The 18992-nt window shown below is 39.0% G+C and overlaps 1 protein-coding gene across 1 annotated transcript in view; it reads left to right on the top strand.

Moving 5' to 3' along the window:
- Nucleotides 1-18992, top strand: part of ANO5 (anoctamin 5) — a gene marked incomplete at its 5' end in the record, with an annotated part of 38216 nt that overhangs the window by 10339 nt on the left and 8885 nt on the right. Inside the window, 10 exons of the mRNA XM_009080665.1 lie at nucleotides 3657-3698; nucleotides 4731-4844; nucleotides 8983-9051; nucleotides 9986-10270; nucleotides 10608-10721; nucleotides 12277-12392; nucleotides 13217-13351; nucleotides 14566-14671; nucleotides 14761-14821; nucleotides 16100-16251. Of these exons, the coding sequence (XP_009078913.1) occupies nucleotides 3657-3698; nucleotides 4731-4844; nucleotides 8983-9051; nucleotides 9986-10270; nucleotides 10608-10721; nucleotides 12277-12392; nucleotides 13217-13351; nucleotides 14566-14671; nucleotides 14761-14821; nucleotides 16100-16251 (1194 nt within the window). The remainder of the gene's footprint in view (nucleotides 1-3656; nucleotides 3699-4730; nucleotides 4845-8982; nucleotides 9052-9985; nucleotides 10271-10607; nucleotides 10722-12276; nucleotides 12393-13216; nucleotides 13352-14565; nucleotides 14672-14760; nucleotides 14822-16099; nucleotides 16252-18992) is intronic.

Below are 18992 nucleotides of genomic sequence, written 5' to 3'. Positions count from 1 at the left end.
CTGGGCAATCTGTTCAGTGCTCAGTGACTCACAAATTTGGGAATTAGAGTGAATTTGGGAAGGGTGTTTCTCAATGTAGGTCCCTAAGGAGCTTGGAGTTTTCTGGTGGAATAATAATCTGAAAAGTATTCCTCTAGGACAAGTTCCCCTGTCTTTGAAGCATGGACTTGGAGAGGGCTGGGATATTTAGTAGCAGGGTGTATTTGGAGGAAGCTCCCTGCCTACAAGGAGAGAGCTGTGCTAAGTGGCCTGTAAGGACATAAATTTCCTGTTAGGTGAATGACCAGAAATAGAAATCCCTCAGAGTCCTGTGAAAATACACTGAATTAAATAATTCAGGTATAATCTGTGAAACATATTTGCTTTTTGGGTACTGTGATCCCATTAAAGCACTGAGGGGTAGCTGACCACACTGCCCCAGCCCTGCTGTCAGTGTGCCACCGTGGGAAAGTGAGGCCACAGGGACATTTACCACCATCCCCATCCCTCAGCTTCCACCTGGAGTCATTTCTCTGAAGCACTTTCTGTAGTGGTGTCAGTGGTTGGTGCCACTTCCAGCAGTGGCTTTCCCCTCTCCAGCTCAGTGACTGAATGTTTGCCTTGGCCCTGGAGAGGTGTCTTAGAGGCACCCGTGGAGTGAGACAGCCAAGGACTCCTCCAGATGCATTCAGCAGTGCTGGAGAGTCCGTGAGTCTGAATTAGTGTGGGGCCATCAGCCAACATTCACACACTGTGCCCAAACCAGTCTGGGCAGAATGAATTGTGAGCTCTTACAGCCTTACTTTGTCCTGGATTGTGCTTTGTGTTGGTCTGTCCTGTCCCCTGTCCTGTTTTAGTCAGGGCTTCCTATTCCAGGGTTTTAGGTCGTGTCTGAGGTGGCAATTGCAAGATTAGGTACTTGGAGGGTTGGTTGGTTGAACATGGTCCAATACCCTGTGCTCCACTGGGTGTTTAGATAGGAAGTATCAATTATGTGGTACCTAGAAATGTTAATAGAGTTCTTTATGACTCCTGGAAGTTTGCACTTATGTGGCCACATGAAAAGAAAATTTTCCTCTTTGCCATACACTGTTAGAGCATTCAATTAACACATCTGTCTGCAAGCTGTGAGGTCACTTAGTTCTTACAGAGATAATTAGACTATCGAGACCAGAAAGTTCCTGTGGAATAACAAAAGGACAGTATTTGTTTTGGAACAGGTGGGTTTTGTAAACTTGCTTTGCAGTTGATGGATTTATTGGACTTTTTGAAAGCACTGGTATATGCTGAATCATTGCAGTAACACCATTTCAGAGAATCCTACAGTGGGCTTGGGTTGGAAGGGACCTCTGGAGGTCTCTTTGGCCAACCTCCTACTCAAGGCAAGGTTGGCTTCAGCTTAGGTCACATTGCACAGTCGTGGCCCAGTTTGATCAGGCTATGTGATCTCTGAGGATGGAGGTTATGAAGTCACTCTGGGCATGTTTTATCTTTTCCCACCCAACCACACCCTCATATCCTGTAGGAATTTCCCTTGTTGTGACTTGTGGCTGTTGCTTCTTGAGTTTTCACCATATGCCTTGGCCCTCCTCCTCTTCTGTAATTTCCCATTGGATATAATTTAATTATTCAAAAGCTTCAGCTTTCTATCTGTGCTGCATTGGGAAGTTTTAATGTGGTTACTTGTATTGCAGAAGGAGCACAATACAGAATATCTACCATGATGAGGTGTGGCTTCATTTAAGAACTGCAGGTTGTCCAAGATCAGTTAACTTGAATACAGTTCTGGAAAGAGCTGTTAAGAAATAAGATGTATTAAACCATAATACTTAATGACTCACTGATAAAACCAGTGCCATTTACTAAGTTGTTACATATTTCAAGCCTGTACGTGCACATGTATGCACAAAACTGCATGAATATGCAAGACTTTTGTTCTCCTTGTGAAATCCAAATGCAGCAAAATGGAAGGAATAATCTATGGGTTTAATAAGCAGTCCTGTCACTGTCCATGAGGAATAATCCTATGTGCAGAAGGAGAGGGAAGTGATAAGTGTTCCCCTTCTCAAAGCAAATCCAGTGGTGACTACTGCATCTTCTTAAATTCATAGTCAGACCTTTAATGACTGAGGATTCTGGTACATCTTAGAAAATGAGCAAACTTTGATGGCACTAAAGTTAAAGTATGACTTCAATTATATAGAACAATCTAATTGTAACTATGCAACCTAAACAATTTGGGATACTTCTTTGGCAGCAGCTTTTTTTAAAAAAGTAAATATTATTGATTTATTTTGTCTTTCTGTATATGAATTTAGTTCTCTAGAGCAACATCTGTGCTCACACAATCTGTGTCTTTTGAAATCAGTGGTTGGGGTGGTCTTTTGTTAGGGCAATTCCCAACATTGTAAGTTGTTAGAATGCACTTTGGGGTTCACTTACTGTAATGCTGAATAATTACAGTACCATTGATCCTAAGCAGATGTCAGTGTAGTTCTGTGCACTATGTTAATTTGATTAAATTAACATCTAAACAGTTGCACTTTGCTTCTAGCCACCTTTACATTCTAAAGAAAAACCAAAGCAAAACCAAACCTGTAAGCACAAAATAAAATTGAAAAAAATATTTTTCTTTTCTGCTATTGGATTCCGCAAAACCAAACCTGTAAGCACAAAATAGAATTGAAAAAAAAATTTCTTTTCTGCTATTGGATTCTATTATTTTTGTGAGCCTCTTAATCATGCAAGATTTTGTACTGCATTTGGAAGCTAAAGCATTTTCTGAGGTAACTGTCCTCCTTTCAATCATACAAAGTAATCTAATTGAGCTTCTGTAAATATTTCTCAGGAAGAAAAACAACAGAAACCCCTAACAGAATTGCTGAAGAGGGAAGGCAAAGAAAGGATGGCAGCATTTTCAGGGAATAATTTTAGCTTTTTTGTGCTACATTGGTTTGCAACACAGTGTTTTGTAGCTCCCCAAAGGCTAGGATAGCTTCAGGAACAAGGAATTCTCCATAATGCATGGATGCTTCAAGTAGGCTGCTCTCTGCTTTCAGCAGTTACCAGTGTGTCTGATGAAGATGCATAAAGTTGTGCAATGCTATGGAACCATGGGAATTTTCAGTTCTTTTTATTTTAATTCAGCCTGTTTGAAGATAAACAAATGTCCTGGATTATGTGGATATTATTGCCTGTAATTTTATCAGCTCTGGAATGACGTGGTTGCCATTGGACTTTTTATGTCCCAGCAGGTCCAACCTAACAGGAGTGTAACTGGAACATATATGCACTATATATTAGCCAGTGCTTGTTTTATTACCTTTGCACTACACTCAAAACCCCTTTCCTACTGTTCTTTTTAAAATCTGCTCAAGTATTCAAAGGATGACAATGAGCATTTGAGGAGTCATTATTTTAAAACCTTTCTATATTATCAGAATGGATCTGAGAAGAGCTTTGCCTTTAATAACGAAGATGTGACAGTCATAATATTTGTGGGTGCCTGTGTTTTTCTCATACTTGGAAGCTTTGCCTAGCTTTAAAGGACATGGATTTCTTGCTGGCTGTAGTTGGGGGGGGGTGTGTACTCAAAGCAGTTGGTTTGGTTCTTGGAGAGAAACATTAAAAGACTCATTTGTGACAGTCTGCTAACTACTTGTTGGTTATTCCAGCAGAGTGGAAGGAGATATAATCTGTTCCTGAAGCGCCGGCTCAGGGTAAAGCAGTGATGAATGGTACTGCAAGTGGCTTGGAGGCTGCAGTAATAACATGCTTCACTGTGTGATGCCTTCTGTTAACTGGGAGCAAGGTTCACAGCTCTCAATAAACATTCTGTGCTTTCTCAGGGAGCTTTCTCACCTGCAGCCTTGCATGGTGTGAGAGGGAGAAGACAGAGCCATAACCCTCTGAGTTACTCTGCTTTGTTCCTACTCTAATGAAATAAAACCCAAATTCAGCCCTATAGAAATACACTTCTGCTGATGGGTGTGGGTAAAAAAGGTAACACCAACTTCCCTTACTGTAGAGTTATGTGTAGACCAGAATTAGGTTCTGTGGAGAGCACTTTGCTCTATGTCTTGTACACAATTTGGTAGAGCTAAATATTGATATGCTAATAAATAATATTACCTAATATGAGTTAACTTCCCTAGGAGAGTGTGGTTATAGTCTTCTATTTGTGTAACATTCCTTACTGTGGCCTAACCAGTGAAAAAGGTCAGTGTTGTTACTATGACATTCTGATAAAATATGACCTTTAATAGATCAATTGGAATACTAATTACCCTGTTGCATTGATACCTTTAATTTGAAATTTTTTAATTTTTTTTTTCCCCATGAAAGTAAATACTCAATTTCAAAATGTCCCCCCTGTATTGTTTGTGTGCTGTTTTTATATGTGGTCATTGCTGGAACATATGTCTCTGTGGTGGTTAATTTAGTGAATCTTGTTGTCTAGAGCAAAATGCATGGAATGTATGTTTTGCTACCTGCTTCAAATACTCACAAGTATCACTACACTGATATGTATTTATTGTTCCTGTACCAGTTATTTCCATGTGGCACTTGGAGACACACACACTTAATTCTGAAATTATTTTAACTAGATACAACCCTTGTTAAAACTCACTCAAGTATATCTTCAGCTCTGAGGAATTGTGGCAATGGGGGAAAAAATTCTTTGTCTTTTGTTATATTTCAGAGACTGCAGTAGTTGCTTTTTTATTCATATACCACTGTATCTTCTACAGATTGATAAAAGACACGAAAGCAAAGATTCTGTTTTCTTCAGGGATGGTGTCAGGAGGATTGATTTTGTTCTCTCCTATGTGGAGGATCTTAATAAGGAATGGGAAAAAAAGTTGGTAAGTTTGTCTTTTTGAAGTCCTCTTAATTTTTATCTGTGATAGGTAACCTGAATATCAATTGCTAACCTGTTCAGATCACTACACTCAACTGCAATAGGACTTAGCTAAAAATTAAAAAAATTGGTTGTTGCTTTCATTCCCGTATGAAGGAAATACTACTTTCCTTAGGGAGTTGACCTGCCTATGCTCACATCCAAATATGATCCAGTGCAGAACACAGCCCCTGCATCTTACTCCTGTTACCTTAAAAAAACACAAGAATTTCTGTCATCATCTCTGATGCTTTTCCCAGATTAAGCATCTCTCAGTCAGCTTTGCTCAGCTAGCCACATTCCAGGGATTTTCCTGGAAGACTAGGATTCTTTTATAGCTATGGTACCACAGGTTTATATACAGGCTTCCTTTTTCAAACTCACCCTAACCCTTTGCCAGGCTGTAGCTAGATTCCTTCTTCTCCCATAAAGCAAAATGCTTTTAAAAGAGATGACAAAAGGATACCACTCAATGTAGAGAGCTAAAAAATAAATCCAGGCCAAATTTATCAAAGCAACTCTTAAACTTTTCCATTAGTCATACTCAAATTATTTAAAATTAGTAAAGAAATTGAGACTATTTAGGTAATGTTTCAATTGAGAAGGAAAATGAGCCAGATGGTCAGTTTAGTCACTCATTTGTGTTGTGTGCAGCAGTTTCCTTCTCATTGCTTTTTGGGTCATTAGAGGGTAGCAGGAATCTTTGCCAAACCAGGGGCCACATACATGGGTGTCATTATTGACTGAAGGATTCACATGGGCCCAAGAATGAGGAGCTAATATTGTAGTTCCTATTTGAAGTAAAAATGGCCTTAGGTTGGAAGAAACATCTCTGTCTTGCAAAAGACCCAAACATCCACAATAAGTTTTGTGAAATTTAATTCTGTGTATGTCTGTTATTGCAATGTCTTGCAAAAGACCCAAACATCCACATTAAGTTTTGTGAAATTTAATTCCGTGTATGTCTGTTGTTGCAGAAGAGTTTATGGCCCCATGAAGAAAGGGTTTGGTCAGTGGCCTTGGAGATTAGCTCTGTGGTCACTGAATGGACAGACATGGAGGTATCAGTGTTTTTACAGAGTTCCTGAGGAGGAATTTGCCTGATATTTATGTCCAGCATAGACCTTTATGTAGTTAGTATGCCTGTCAATTAATGCAGACTTCTTAGCACACAAGTGCTGTTCTGTTGACTCTGTGGGAACCAGATTTAAATATTGATGCACTGCAGCCTCTGGAATTCATCTGACATACACTGTTCTTGCTATTGTACAGTCATCACAGAGAGAAATGTGAATTTCTTTTACTGTAGTACAATGATACAGCAAAATGGCACAGCTAAGAATAGAAATGTTCACAGGAAGAGAAGAACAGTTGTGACAAGGGGTTTTGTTTCCTTGTCTCAAGGAAACAGCTTTATCTGCATTTCTAAGCATGGGATGAATTCCTTCTTTGTGTGTTTCAACATAGCCCTGATACAGATGTGAGAGACAGTCTGTTCATCTTCTCCCTTAGTTTCATGCAGAACAGCTGTATTAACTTCTTTAATGTTCCCCAGGAACATTCCAGCTTCAGTGCTGTTTTGAACTTGCCTTCTATTAGCCACATGAATAAATTCAAACCACAAAGTCTAAAACCGAAAATTAGGATTAGAGTTTAAGGAGTAGTATGTTGACTGTTGTGACCAGCAGTACCAGCACTGTTATCACAAACAGGTTTATAGGGGTTGTCTCTCTTCTGCAGATATCTAATCATGCAGTGTTGCATCTGCATGGGCATATTCATACTGCTGTACTTTGGATCTTGGTTTGTTCATCTTATCAGGATGGTTCATTACAGCCCAGCATGTGCTAGGTGATAAAGTTACTCTGCTTATCCTACATTTTGTGAGATATGCACAGCAGTGTTTGGAGAGGTGAATGCTCTATTGGCCTACCTAGGCCGCAGTGGGCTTGGAAAATGTGGCTTCAGTACTTTACAGAAGCTTGAGAGAGGCTTAAAAACTGTACTGAATAAAATGTCAGAAAGGGCATTAGCTCATTGTGTTTGGTCTTCACTAATGTGATGACTTCTAGTGCTTCTCTCTGGCAGAATGACATCTATAGCAGAGTCAGAAATATATGTACTTGGATTATCTTTTTAGGTTTGGGGCAGTAACTTAACATTCTTACAAGTACATGATAAAAACAACCAAAGTTGGCCTAAGGGCATTTTTTGGCCATTTTAAATCTTTGACAGTGACATGAAGAAATCCAGAATTTGTTAAATCTTTGACAGTGACATGAAGAAAGCCAGAATTTGACAGAAAAAGTGGGAGCTTGTTTTTTTATCCTGCAGTAGATTGATTTCCTTTTAAAAATGGTTGTTTCCAGTGACTGGAAAGTACAGTATATTCACATGGATTTCAGAGAAAGTTCTTATGGGGGGAGAGCAAGGTGGTAAAAAGAGCATAATTTCTATTAGAGCACTGCAGTTTATCACATGTTTATGTACAGTAAGGAAAGATAAGTAAGATGGGGCCAGACCCTTTGGCTCTGTCTGTCCCTAAGCTGCACAGCTGGAGAAGGAGCTGTCTGGTGGCAGAGAACCCTCTGAGCTGACTTGCTTGGCTCTCCTCCAGTGTTTGCTGGGCAAAGCACACATGCCAAGATGCTTTGTTTGGAGAAAATGTAATCCAGAGTAGCACAGAGCTTAGGATACTAGGCTTGAATGTCAGCTTTTATGTTTTAAATCACTTTCAAGTTCTCCACTAGATCAGCAGGTCAGCAAACCAGAGTTCTCTGCCATGTTTATACAGGTGCATGTAGGCAGGTTTGTGGGACAGATTAATTTTAAAATAGTGCATGGAAATGCATTTTTCCCCCAGCATGTGCTGGAACTCAGCAGTTACCATATTTACAAGTTTATATAGTACAGTGTCTAATTTAATATCTAATAATATTTGGCAAAATGAGGTGCAACAGGTAAAAAAGAAAGACCACTAACACAGGAAAATACATCCATCCATCTTAAGGTAGATTTGAGGGATATCTAGGCTCTTCTTCAGTCTGTATTCATTTGACTGGATTATGCAAACTGAAAGGCAGAAAGGACAGGCTGCTCCTCACAGACATACAGGAGAAGGAAACTGGCTGAAAACTATGCTGTTTTGGGTTTTTAAAGTGTGTTTGGAAAATGTCATTTAAGACCTTTCAATAGAAAAGAAACATCACACAGCATTGCAGGTTTTAGCCGGAAATAAATTGGTGGTCTAGCTAGTGCTTTCTAAAGAGGTTAGGGCTCAATAGTTGGCTTAAGTTATATTCTGGCAGTTCTTCAGCAAATCTTTTGGAATTAAAAAGAGATGAATGCAGTCTTCCAATAGGAGCAAAGATTATACAGAAGATGAGAGAAAGAAAATGTTTTTACCTAAAGACACCACCTGGGAGTTACCTGGCAAAACAAAGAGTTCAAGAAGAGTCTCAAGGTCACAAGAGGCCATGCAGCCACCACACACACTGCCACAGCCAGGTTTGTGTGTCTGTGTCACGTCCACACTGACTTCCTGCAAGCTAAGCACATGTAAGATTACCTGTGGTGATTTGTTGGTCTTATCTAGTTTTACAGTGAGGTTTGTGAAGGACTGATTGAATTGTCTGTCATCAGTACTTGAACATCTGTATCAGGCAGAATTGTAAAACAGGCGAATAGATGAGCCTGTAAACCATCAGTCTTCCATGTGCTTCCAGAATTTTTCTTTCCATCTAGTTTTGACATTCTCTTAGAAACGTAGCTAAACTTGAACAGTAACACACCCCACACCAACTTCCCAGAGGGTCAGAAGTGCTCAAGACACTTCCTTCTCTGATTAACCAGATTGCACAGAATGAGCCTCCTCTTACCCCAGAGGTTTCCTGTTCCAGTCAGTGCAATAACCCCAGTTGTTGCCACACTGGGGGATCAGTGGCCTTCACTTAGAAGTGGCCTGGTATGCATCAGTTGGTTCTTGTCTGCTTTCTTGTAGGTCACATAGCATTAAGGGAATGTCATCAGGGTAGCTGAGAGAACTGAAACTCATTGAGTCATCAGTCACTTCATGCTAAAGTGTGGGGTCTTTTTCTCTTTAGGAAAGAAGAAAAGAATTTGAGAGCAATCTGCAAAAGGCAGGTTTGGAACTAGAAACAGAAGACAAGAAGGTAAAAAAAAAAATAAAAATTAGGACCTACAAATTAATAAATTCTGTTTCTTTGAGAAGTGAGTTTCAGTGGAGTGTGAATAATTCAGGTGAAAGAAGATTAATGTGTTTATTTCAGTCCTTTTTCAAGATATGTTCATAAGAATTGTGGAAGTAGTAATTTTGATTTAAGAGGAAGTGATGACTTTTGCTTTCATAACAGAAAAGAAAGTGGCTTATGTGATATGATGTAAACGCACATAAACGGGAAGTGTGCTCGCAGCTAAATTTAATCCCACCTAACAACAACTAACAGGTTTGGAAGGCAGAGAATGGATTAGTTATGCCCACTGACTGTTGTAATTATGAGCAAGGACTGTGCTGTGACAACTTGAGGATGTTTGATTGGTGTTACTGTTCTGTTTAATAAGTGGAGAACGTGGGGTTTTGGCTGGTGCAGTCACCATGCTCTGTCTCCTGCCAGAGGCTGAGTGAGGTAAAATAACTCGTGAAGTTCAGACTCTCTAACATCCATAAATAGGGCAAGATGTTAAAAATACCTTCTGATTGCTGTTTTCTGCTGTGTGTGCAGAGCAACACTAGCAGAACATACACTGTTGGGTGAGGCCTGTGATAAGATTATTCCTTGTGTTTGCAGTACACTCAGTGTAATGAGTATTTTCAGGCCTCAGTGTATGAGATTAATGTAGTTCTAGAAGCCTTTGTGAGCTTTTAGCAGTGCAAAGGTTATCTTTATGAACAGCCAAGCATTCAGATAAGCTTTTCAGTTAAAATATAATATATATACACAAAAATCCCCCTATTCCCCTCTTCTTTTTCTTTTTAATCTTTAAAAAATAGGTGAAAGGAGATGAATTTTGTATAAAAACTATTTCCATAAATCGTGCACTAAAACACAGTTTGGTCTGATGTCTGATTTAACTTTCCTGGGGTAGGAATCTGAAGATGGCAAGATATTTTTTGTGAAGATCCATGCGCCATGGGAGGTTCTGACCACATATGCAGAAGTGCTGAACATTAAAGTTCCCATCAAGGAAAATGACATTCCCTCCATGGTGGAAAACCCTCTGGACTGCATGCTTACCCCTTTCAGGCTGCCTGAGAAGGTGATGCATCCTGAACCAGATTATTTCACAGCACCATTCAGCAAGGACAAGCAGGAGCTGTACCTCATTGATGATGAGAGCACTTTCTTCTCCCCATCCATGAGGAACAGAATAGTAAGTATGACTTTGCCTACTTGGCCCCATCAGAATATTCATGCAAGGAAGGAGTGACTATAGAAACTGTGGTATCTGTGGGTAAATACAGGGAAGCTGTTGGTGCCTGTGCATGTTTCTTATAAATCTGGAATAATATTTGTTGGAATGAATCTTCTGGAGGTCTACAAGGCAATTGTGCCCCCAGTGTTCTTATATGGGATATGAACTTCTGAAAAATTACTTTTTGCTTTTGTATATTCTTCCTGCAGAATATACACAGTGCACAACCATTATAGGTTTCCATGAAATGGCCTTAAGATAGGAAAGGTCTGAAATTCTTATCTTTGCATCTCAGGTTAATTATATTCTTACACGTTGCCCATATGGAACAGAAGAAGGGAAGAAAAAATTTGGGATTAAAAGACTGCTAAACAATGGCACCTATTCAGCTGCATATCCTCTTCATGATGTAAGTATTTTAGCTTTCTGCTTCCTTTTACTCTTTTACCTACTGTGGCATTTGCTGTTTCCTGCAGATAGGAAAATGTACTCAACCCTTCCATTTGTCCCAGTAATTGATTCTGGTTTATAGCACACAAGGCATATCTGCCAGCTCTACTATTTGGCCATTGTGTGCTGAAACATTTCTTCCCATGGCTGAGTTTTTAGGATATGCTTATGTGCCAGTCACATAATTTCTTTAGAGACTTATTCCATCCTATATTCCTATAATGTCTGTGATACACATCATGTAGTAGTACCTTAGAAAGATAGGAAAGCATGACCAGCTCATGTAGATGCAGAAGTTCAGCAGTGTGTGTACAGGCTGTGTACATACATACACTGTAGTTACACAGTGGAGTTACACAGTGCTCCCTGCAGTCAGAAAAATACTCCTGGGATCACATCATTTTGGGGCTGAACTCAGATGAGTTCCCTGAGCCCTGCAGTCCAGTGTGGGGTGGTCACTTGTCCATCTCCCAGTGACCTTTGCTGCAGAATACTGGAAATGTGATAAGTATGATCAGTACTGGCATTTAGTTTTGCTGTAAGGTCAGATTTTAATATGGCATATGTAGATTTAGTCCTGCAATCCCTTGGAGGAAACAAGAGATAGTTACTATGTTTTACATATTCTTTTTCTTCTTTTAGTTTTTTTTTTTCCTTCTGAAGGTTTTGTTTAATTCATTGCTACAATCTTAAATTTTCTCCTTGTTTTTAATAGTCATTTCAGATGTCACAATGCTTTGGTGAACTTAAATTGCTAATTTATATCTCTGAATTCTACCATAAGACATTTTTAAGTAATTCATCTAGATATATATTTTTTAAAATTTGAAAATGTTTTTTCTTTCCTTAGAAAATTAAAATAAATGGGTGAAAGGAAATTCCTTAGGTTTTCAGGGGGAAAGTTCAGCTGATCAGGATCTATACTGTAGAAGACTAGTCTAGGCTGGGAAGTACTTTATCCTGTTGGGACCACCAAAACCACAGATAATAAAAAGCAACAATCTCTTCTATACAACTACAACCAACTTTAAGTGCTGAGAAATCTCATGAAAAAATTCCCGGAATTGTGAGACAGACTTACAAGTTGTTGTCTAAAAAGAGTCATTTAGCCTTTTAAAATATTTTCAAAGTGCAAACTCTAGGTTGTTTGATTTCTATTTAGAAACTGATTTTCGTGCTTTTCTTTGTGATCGAGGGCCATGCAGAAAAAAAAGAAAAACAAGATCACAAATTGTGTATTTGACATAGGCAAATATTTCTAAAGGCAGAGTTCTATGGCACAAAATAAAACTGCAAAAGCTGTTAGAAGCTGTGGTTATTTCTTTCTTGGTGCTGTTTAATTTCTAGGAAAGTGATGAAGTTCCAAAGTTTTCTTCGTATTGACAGATAGATACATGATAATGATGAACATCACAGTCTCAAGAGAGTTGCATCATCCATAATGTTTGTTTCTTTCAATGTAGTCTTTGAGTCTGTCGATGAGGTGTTTTGCCTTTACTCTGATTTGCTCACAGTGTCAGTACTGGAAAAAGGCAAATGACCCAAACTGTGACAATGAGAGATACACACTCTACATGGAGTGGGCACGTTTCCTGCGCTTCTACAAGGAGCAGCCTCTGGACCTGATCAGGTAAAGGACTGCCTGGGGTTTGTCATATTTTCTAGGTTGTCACTCTAATACAGTGTATGTTCATTTGTGACCCTGCTGGGAAACTTTTACCACTTTTAAAACTGGGTGAAAATCAGATATTAATTGGGCACGAGGTCCTTGGGGGATGTGACACAGCTTTCTGCTAGCAACTGGCAAAATGATCTCAAATCAAGTCTTCTCCCATCTAGCCAGTGCTCCTGGGGTCAAGTGTATTACAGATAATTCAGCTGTAGAGGAACATACGTAGAATGTCTTGGATTTTATAGTCAAGATATGCAAAAATTTTGCAAGATTGATTTGAAATTTCAACACAGACTTGAAATCAGACACTGATAAAGTCAGTTTGGAAGCTTGACTCCTAGTGCTAACCCCAAATTTAAACTTGTCTTACCCAAGATCTCTTTAATTCAGCTCTTGTGATGCAACAAAATGTTACTTTGTTCACAGGTCACAGTCCCCTAATTGTGGTTGTATTTCTGTGGATTAGAACTGTTGTGCCCAGTTTCATTTATGCAACTCCTTGGGAAAATCAGAAAGTAAATCACATTCACATTATCCCATAGGAAGGAGAAAGAGTGGTTTTAAAGCTGGAGCTTCTTCTAGGAGTTATAAAGGGACAAAAAAGAACTTATATCCTGTTCATTCAGCTTGAGGAACTTCTTATGGCCAACTTCAAATCTCATTTTTCCACTGTACATCAGTGCACTTGCCACGTGTTTCCTTTTGACTCTGGCCAGTTTGCTCTATCACAGATTTAAATTTTGCTTTGTATTCCTGTTAATTGCATTTTTTTTTGTATTCAGGAAGTACTACGGTGAGAAGATTGGAATCTATTTTGCCTGGCTAGGATTTTACACTGAGATGTTATTCCTTGCAGCAGTTGTTGGCTTAATCTGTTTTCTTTATGGCTTGTTTACAATGGATGAAAATATGAGCAGGTGAGTGTAATGCAGAAAATCTCCTGGGCTCATCATGGGGAAAAGCTAAGCAATGTGAAAATTGAGTTCTTGCTAAAAACAAAACAGGTAGCAAGTTTTTGAAGCTTGTCAGAGCAGACAAATTTGTTCTTTGCCTGTCTTTATTAACTGAAAAGGTGGTGGACCACTAAAGTGGAACTTGTGACTGTTAATTAGCAAGACTCAATTTGTAGGTGAAAAGCAATATTTTGTTGCCATTTGGCAGTAGCTTTTTATATTGGAGAACCTGCAATACATGAAGTCCTGAGAGTACCACTTACATCTCTCAAAATGGTTTGTTTATTGTTGCCTTAAGCTTTTCTATTTTCATCTGTCTTGCAGAGCAATCTGTTGACCTTTTTGTGTAGGTCATCATTTGTACCAACTACTTAAAGGATGAGAACAGGACAGATCAGCAATGTTCTCCCATTGAAGAGGGATCAGTGTCTGTTTTTTTAAAACAAGTTGTGTTTGTTTCACCAGAGATCCCAAGATTTATTGTATTCAGGGATTGGGGGTGAGGAAAGGAAGAGAGGGTTGACATTTCATTGCTCACTGTTTTTTATAAGAAGGCTTCCAGAAAATTTTGTGTTGTAACCCTAAAAGATGAATAACAAGTTCCAATTCTCCACTGTTCTGTTGAAAGATGTAATTTTGAGACTTTAGCTAGGTTAAGAATTCACCTGGGCATGCTGCTATACGTGTTCAGGTTTCTCTGGATACTGAGGGACTGTCACAGGATTGTAAAATTGACCCACTGTCGTACTTAAATTGAAGTAGCAAATTTTACTGCAGATAGCAAAGCTGAAATAATGCCTCTGCTTTTAGGAAAGGTGTTTTGATCTCATTGCTAACCTGATGAGAAATAACATGGTTTCTATCTTGCCTGAAAGCAATGCCTGTGCAGTACAGCTCCTGACAGAGTCCTGATTCACTGCTGATAGAATCAGAAAGCCCATACCAAGGGAATTGCTAATTCCACTCCTTCTAGCAGCTACTGCATTTCTTGGCTTGCCCTGACCAGTCACAGGTTAACACCAGTGAATGTGACAAGATGTGGCATCTTCTCTGTGAAGCTGCAAATGTTGAACTTTGAACAAATAAAGCTCTGATTTTATTTATTTCTGAAATAAATTTCATATAAAAGCACTTAAGCTGCTATGGAAACGGATATTTTACAATGTTTTCCTCCTCAGCAAAGAAATCTGTGACCCTGCAGTTGGAGGAGAGATCATCATGTGCCCACTTTGTGACAGGGAGTGTGAGTACTGGAGGCTAAACACCACCTGTGAGTCCTCCCAGGTCTGTATCTGCTTCTGCAGCCACTTGGCATTTTTGTTCGTCCTGAAAAATGTTTTGGCACTGACATGTTCCTGTGGATTCTTTTGCAGTATTCCCATTTGTTTGACAACGTGGCAACTCTTTTTTTTGCCATTTTCATGGGCATATGGGGTAAGTACATCTGGTAAGGTTTTTGTTGAAGCAATAAGGATGTCTTGGCTGCTGAGGGACACTGGAAGTGGGAAGAAGGGCAGTAATGGCTTCACTCTAATATTCTGTCTCAGATGCAAAAGTGATGAAAGAGCAAAAGTAATTTAATGTTACAGTGGAATTAAGACTTGAAAAATCAGTACTTGTTCTGACTTTTAAGATCATACTGTGTTGAATACATGTTCTTTTCTTAAACTCTCTGAAGGTTTATAAATGCAGGATAACACAGTTATCATTTCTTATTTCCTTAAGTACCTTTCTCTTGCTTCATACTCTTTGTATGAAATATCATAATTAAATCTTCAATTCAAATATAGATCTCTCATTAACACACAAAGGTCTCTATGCATTAGTAGAAAATCTGTGTTTGTTATCAAAGGATCTAGCCACAAATGTTTTCCATAGAGAATTAGAAAACATTTCTAATAAGATGATGTTGTGTGGCTGTTCTGTTAAACCTGGTTTTTAAGGACTGGCATTTGTGTGGCACAGATTAGTCATTCAGGAAGTACCAGCCAAAGAGTTTAGAACTGCAGCAGATAAGCTTTCCTGTCTTTGTGTAAACCACAAAGCCTCTCCCGTTCAAATAAGAACAATCAGATTACTAAATGTTTACATTTCAAAGTAGTTTATAGAGGGCTCTTAAAATGTTTGATAGTATTATAAATTTTATAGCTGTTTATATATGAATTGAGTTCCCTCTAGTGTCTTAAAAAATTCTTCAGCCTGCCTCACTCTTGATCATGTGAAAAACATCAGATGTTCACTTCTTTTAAGTGATCATGATATCAAATAAGCATCAAAAAGCAGCAGAAATCTTTGAACATGATGCTTGAAAGCTGTTCTGCTTACCTGTAATAGTTGTTCATGTGTTGCAGGTTTATACACAAACAATTAGTTGAATTAGCAGGTTCTTTTGTTAATTCCATGTCACTTTTGCATATGAAAAGTAGTTAAACTGTAATGGAACATGGTCATCATAACCATGGAAATAACCATGTTTTGTCTTGGCATCTTCCTTGTCATCCACTTCTGGAATTCAATTAGCTACTAAATCACTTGATTCCTATTATGATCTTAGCTGTGAACTTTAATAGGTAGTCAATAAAAATAGATAGGTCACACTGTGAGGAGAAGTAATAGGCCAAACAGAAGCGAGTGCAGAAATAAATTTAACTTGGATCATGAACTTGTTCACTTCTTCCTTAAGTGTATTTTATAAACATTTCCAAATTACAGTTACACTTTTCTTGGAGTTCTGGAAGAGACGTCAAGCCAGACTGAAATATGAGTGGGATTTGGTTGATTTTGAAGAGGAACAGCAGCAACTCCAGCTGAGGCCTGAGTATGAGGCAAAATGTACCCAAAAGAAGAAGAATCCTGTAACTCAGGTAATGAGTGTGCTGGGCTGACACACATGCAGATCCAGTTGTGTGCGGAAAGTTTGATAATGTGGACGTTGATATATTGAGCAGGAAAACAAAGGCAAAGTTTATGGCTTTGACACCATCTTTGCAGTGTCCTTCACATTTCAGGGGAGCAGTCTGAGATCTTCATGCCTTTGAAAGAACTCTTTGCCATCCCTGCACAACACATGACCAGCAGTTGCCTTGATCTAAAGATAGATAAGTGGGCCTAGCTGTGGTTTTGCTACTGGTACACAACCACTTTGTTTGGGGAGCACTAGAGAGGTGAAGGCTGTTTAAGCTCTTTCTCTGAAATCTAATTGAGATACTAGTGACACTATCTAACTCTGTTAAACACTCTTTATACTTTACTAGGGGTCAACAGTTTTCATTTCAGTTTAATTTAGGTAGAAGTTACTTGACAAATTTAGGGATCAGGTGGTTGCATTCCAATACAACATCTACCACCTCAGTTTGATGTACTGTTAAATCATCTTTGCATACAGTTCTATGAAAGAGAAAATAGCTTATTGTCACTGATCTCAAGTATACTTAGATCATACAGTTTTCAGAAAAGAAACAGGTGCATAGCCAGAACACAGGAAAAAAGAGAAAATAGCTTATTGTCACTGATCCCAAGTATACTTAGATAATACAGTTTTCAGAAAAGACATAGGTGCATAGCCAGAACACAGGAAAGTCATGTCATATAAACAGTAGTCCTGTCTTTCAGGACTTGTCTCCTTAATTATCAGGAAATACAGACACTAATGTTTCTCATGAGAGAAAGTTTTTCCTTCCCCTTCCATATATACACCATTAATGCTGCTGTTGTAACTAGCTCAGGGAACACAAAGATCTTTGATAACCATGCCCTGTGATTTTGCATGTAGCTCTGCTGAGGTATTAATTTCTGCATGCTCAGGGGCACAGTTTCAGGTAAATCAATTTTTCATTAGTTAGTTCTGCTAATTGAAAACATGCTCCTGCCTGGTGGGTGTGATTTGCTGTTTGCATCCCTGGGTATGCTCAGGCTCAAAACCTCCACTCTGTGTTGGCTGCACTGGGCTCAAAACCAGCTGAACCACAGTGGTTCTGCTGCAGTTGAAGGAAGAAGCAGGGGGAGATCACACAGGCCCTTGAGGTAAAGGGCTGCAGGAGAGGGGAATCGTGTGAGAACAGGGAAGCAATGGGCTGACTGGTCAGCAGGGATTGTGTACAGCATGGACCAAAACCAGTAGTGTGCTGAGGTGAATCACAGCCAAAGATGGCCTGGGTTAGCTATACTTGTCTAGCTGTCCTGAGGGAGAAGATTGTTCTCTGTCTGAACTCATCCCTTAGGTAGGCTGGGTTTTTTTGACCTTTATTTAGGAAATAGAAATGGACTGTAATCTATTTTTCTTATCTCAGCATGAGATACTGCTCTGTGCTTTCTAAGTACACATTAACAGCCACCATAAAATATTCAGTGACTGTACAAACCTTCATTTTATGACACACGAATTTAGTGCCTTGGTGGATTCTCAGAGGGTTTTTTTTGCAGCAGAGTTTAGCAGTGATCCTTATCAGTCCCCAGTCATAGGGCAGCTCATACAGGTTAGTCCTGCTGCAGTGCAATTTCCTTTCATGGGAGCACGTGGAACATTGAAAGGACTGTGCTTTCAAATAAGTTAATTCTCTAGACTGATAAGGTTGTGTGGATAGAGGTCAATGACTTTCTTGTGTCCCCACCTGCCTTTGCTTCACTCAGAAAATTATTTCCTCGTTATTCCTGGCCATGATTCAAAGTTTAGTGCACTGAAACCAAAATTACCCTTCTTGAGGCTTTAATGAACAACTTGTTTGTTCATGCTAAACTATCTAGCTGCATCATTGCTAAAATCTGGTTTTGCTGATTACAGTAGAATCCTAATTTATGTAAATAATGAAGCATTCATTTCAAACTTAGGCTCTGTCACTGCATGTTACTGCCTGCATTACATTTCTACAGCATAAAACTTGCTGAATAGCCTAGAATATGTGAACTATTTGCTCTTAATATAGAATATATGTATTTTTATGAATACAAAATAGGTATAAAATGCTATGGGCCTATGTCAAGTCACTCCATACTCAAGCCAAAAACTTGTCATTGTGCTTGTCTGTGCTGCTTTGGTCAAGAGGAGCATAAGCATCCTACAGTGCCTTTTCCCAAAGATTCATCAAATTGAGGTTATTTTTTTAATAAGTCTTCCATTGTGTCTGTGCTGCTTTGGTCAAGAGGAGCATAAGCATCCTACAGTGCCTTTTCCCAAAGATTCATCAAATTAAGGTTATTTTTTTACTAAATCTTCTTCTATTTACATTGGTTCTTGAATGATCTTTTCATAACACATGTAATCTGGTATTTAAGGACTTAGAATTCCTTGCAAAAACTTTCCATGAGCATGGGAAATGGTTTGTGTGCTGTATGGGGATACTGGCATGGGTGAGACCCTGTTGTCTGGTGCTGCAGCAGAGTTTGGCAGCTACATTCCTCGCCCTTCCTTCAACTGAAAAAAAAACCAAATTGAAGGAGTGGAGGAAAGCACTCTCTAGCTGTGTGAAAAAGCATGGCACAAGAATGTTAAGAAATAAGCATTTATAAGACTTGATTCCAGTTTTGGACTCAGAGCTGTGTGACAGCATTATGGGAACAGTTCTGACCTGCTCACCTCATGAAGTTGGTCTTTTTCCTTCAGCTCCTG

The sequence above is a fragment of the Acanthisitta chloris genome, unplaced genomic scaffold (genome assembly GCF_000695815.1).
Source record: "Acanthisitta chloris isolate BGI_N310 unplaced genomic scaffold, ASM69581v1 scaffold8998, whole genome shotgun sequence".
Lineage (NCBI taxonomy): Eukaryota > Metazoa > Chordata > Aves > Passeriformes > Acanthisittidae > Acanthisitta > Acanthisitta chloris.
Note: the sequence above shows the minus strand (reverse complement) of the source record. Positions and strands in the feature narration are given on the sequence as shown.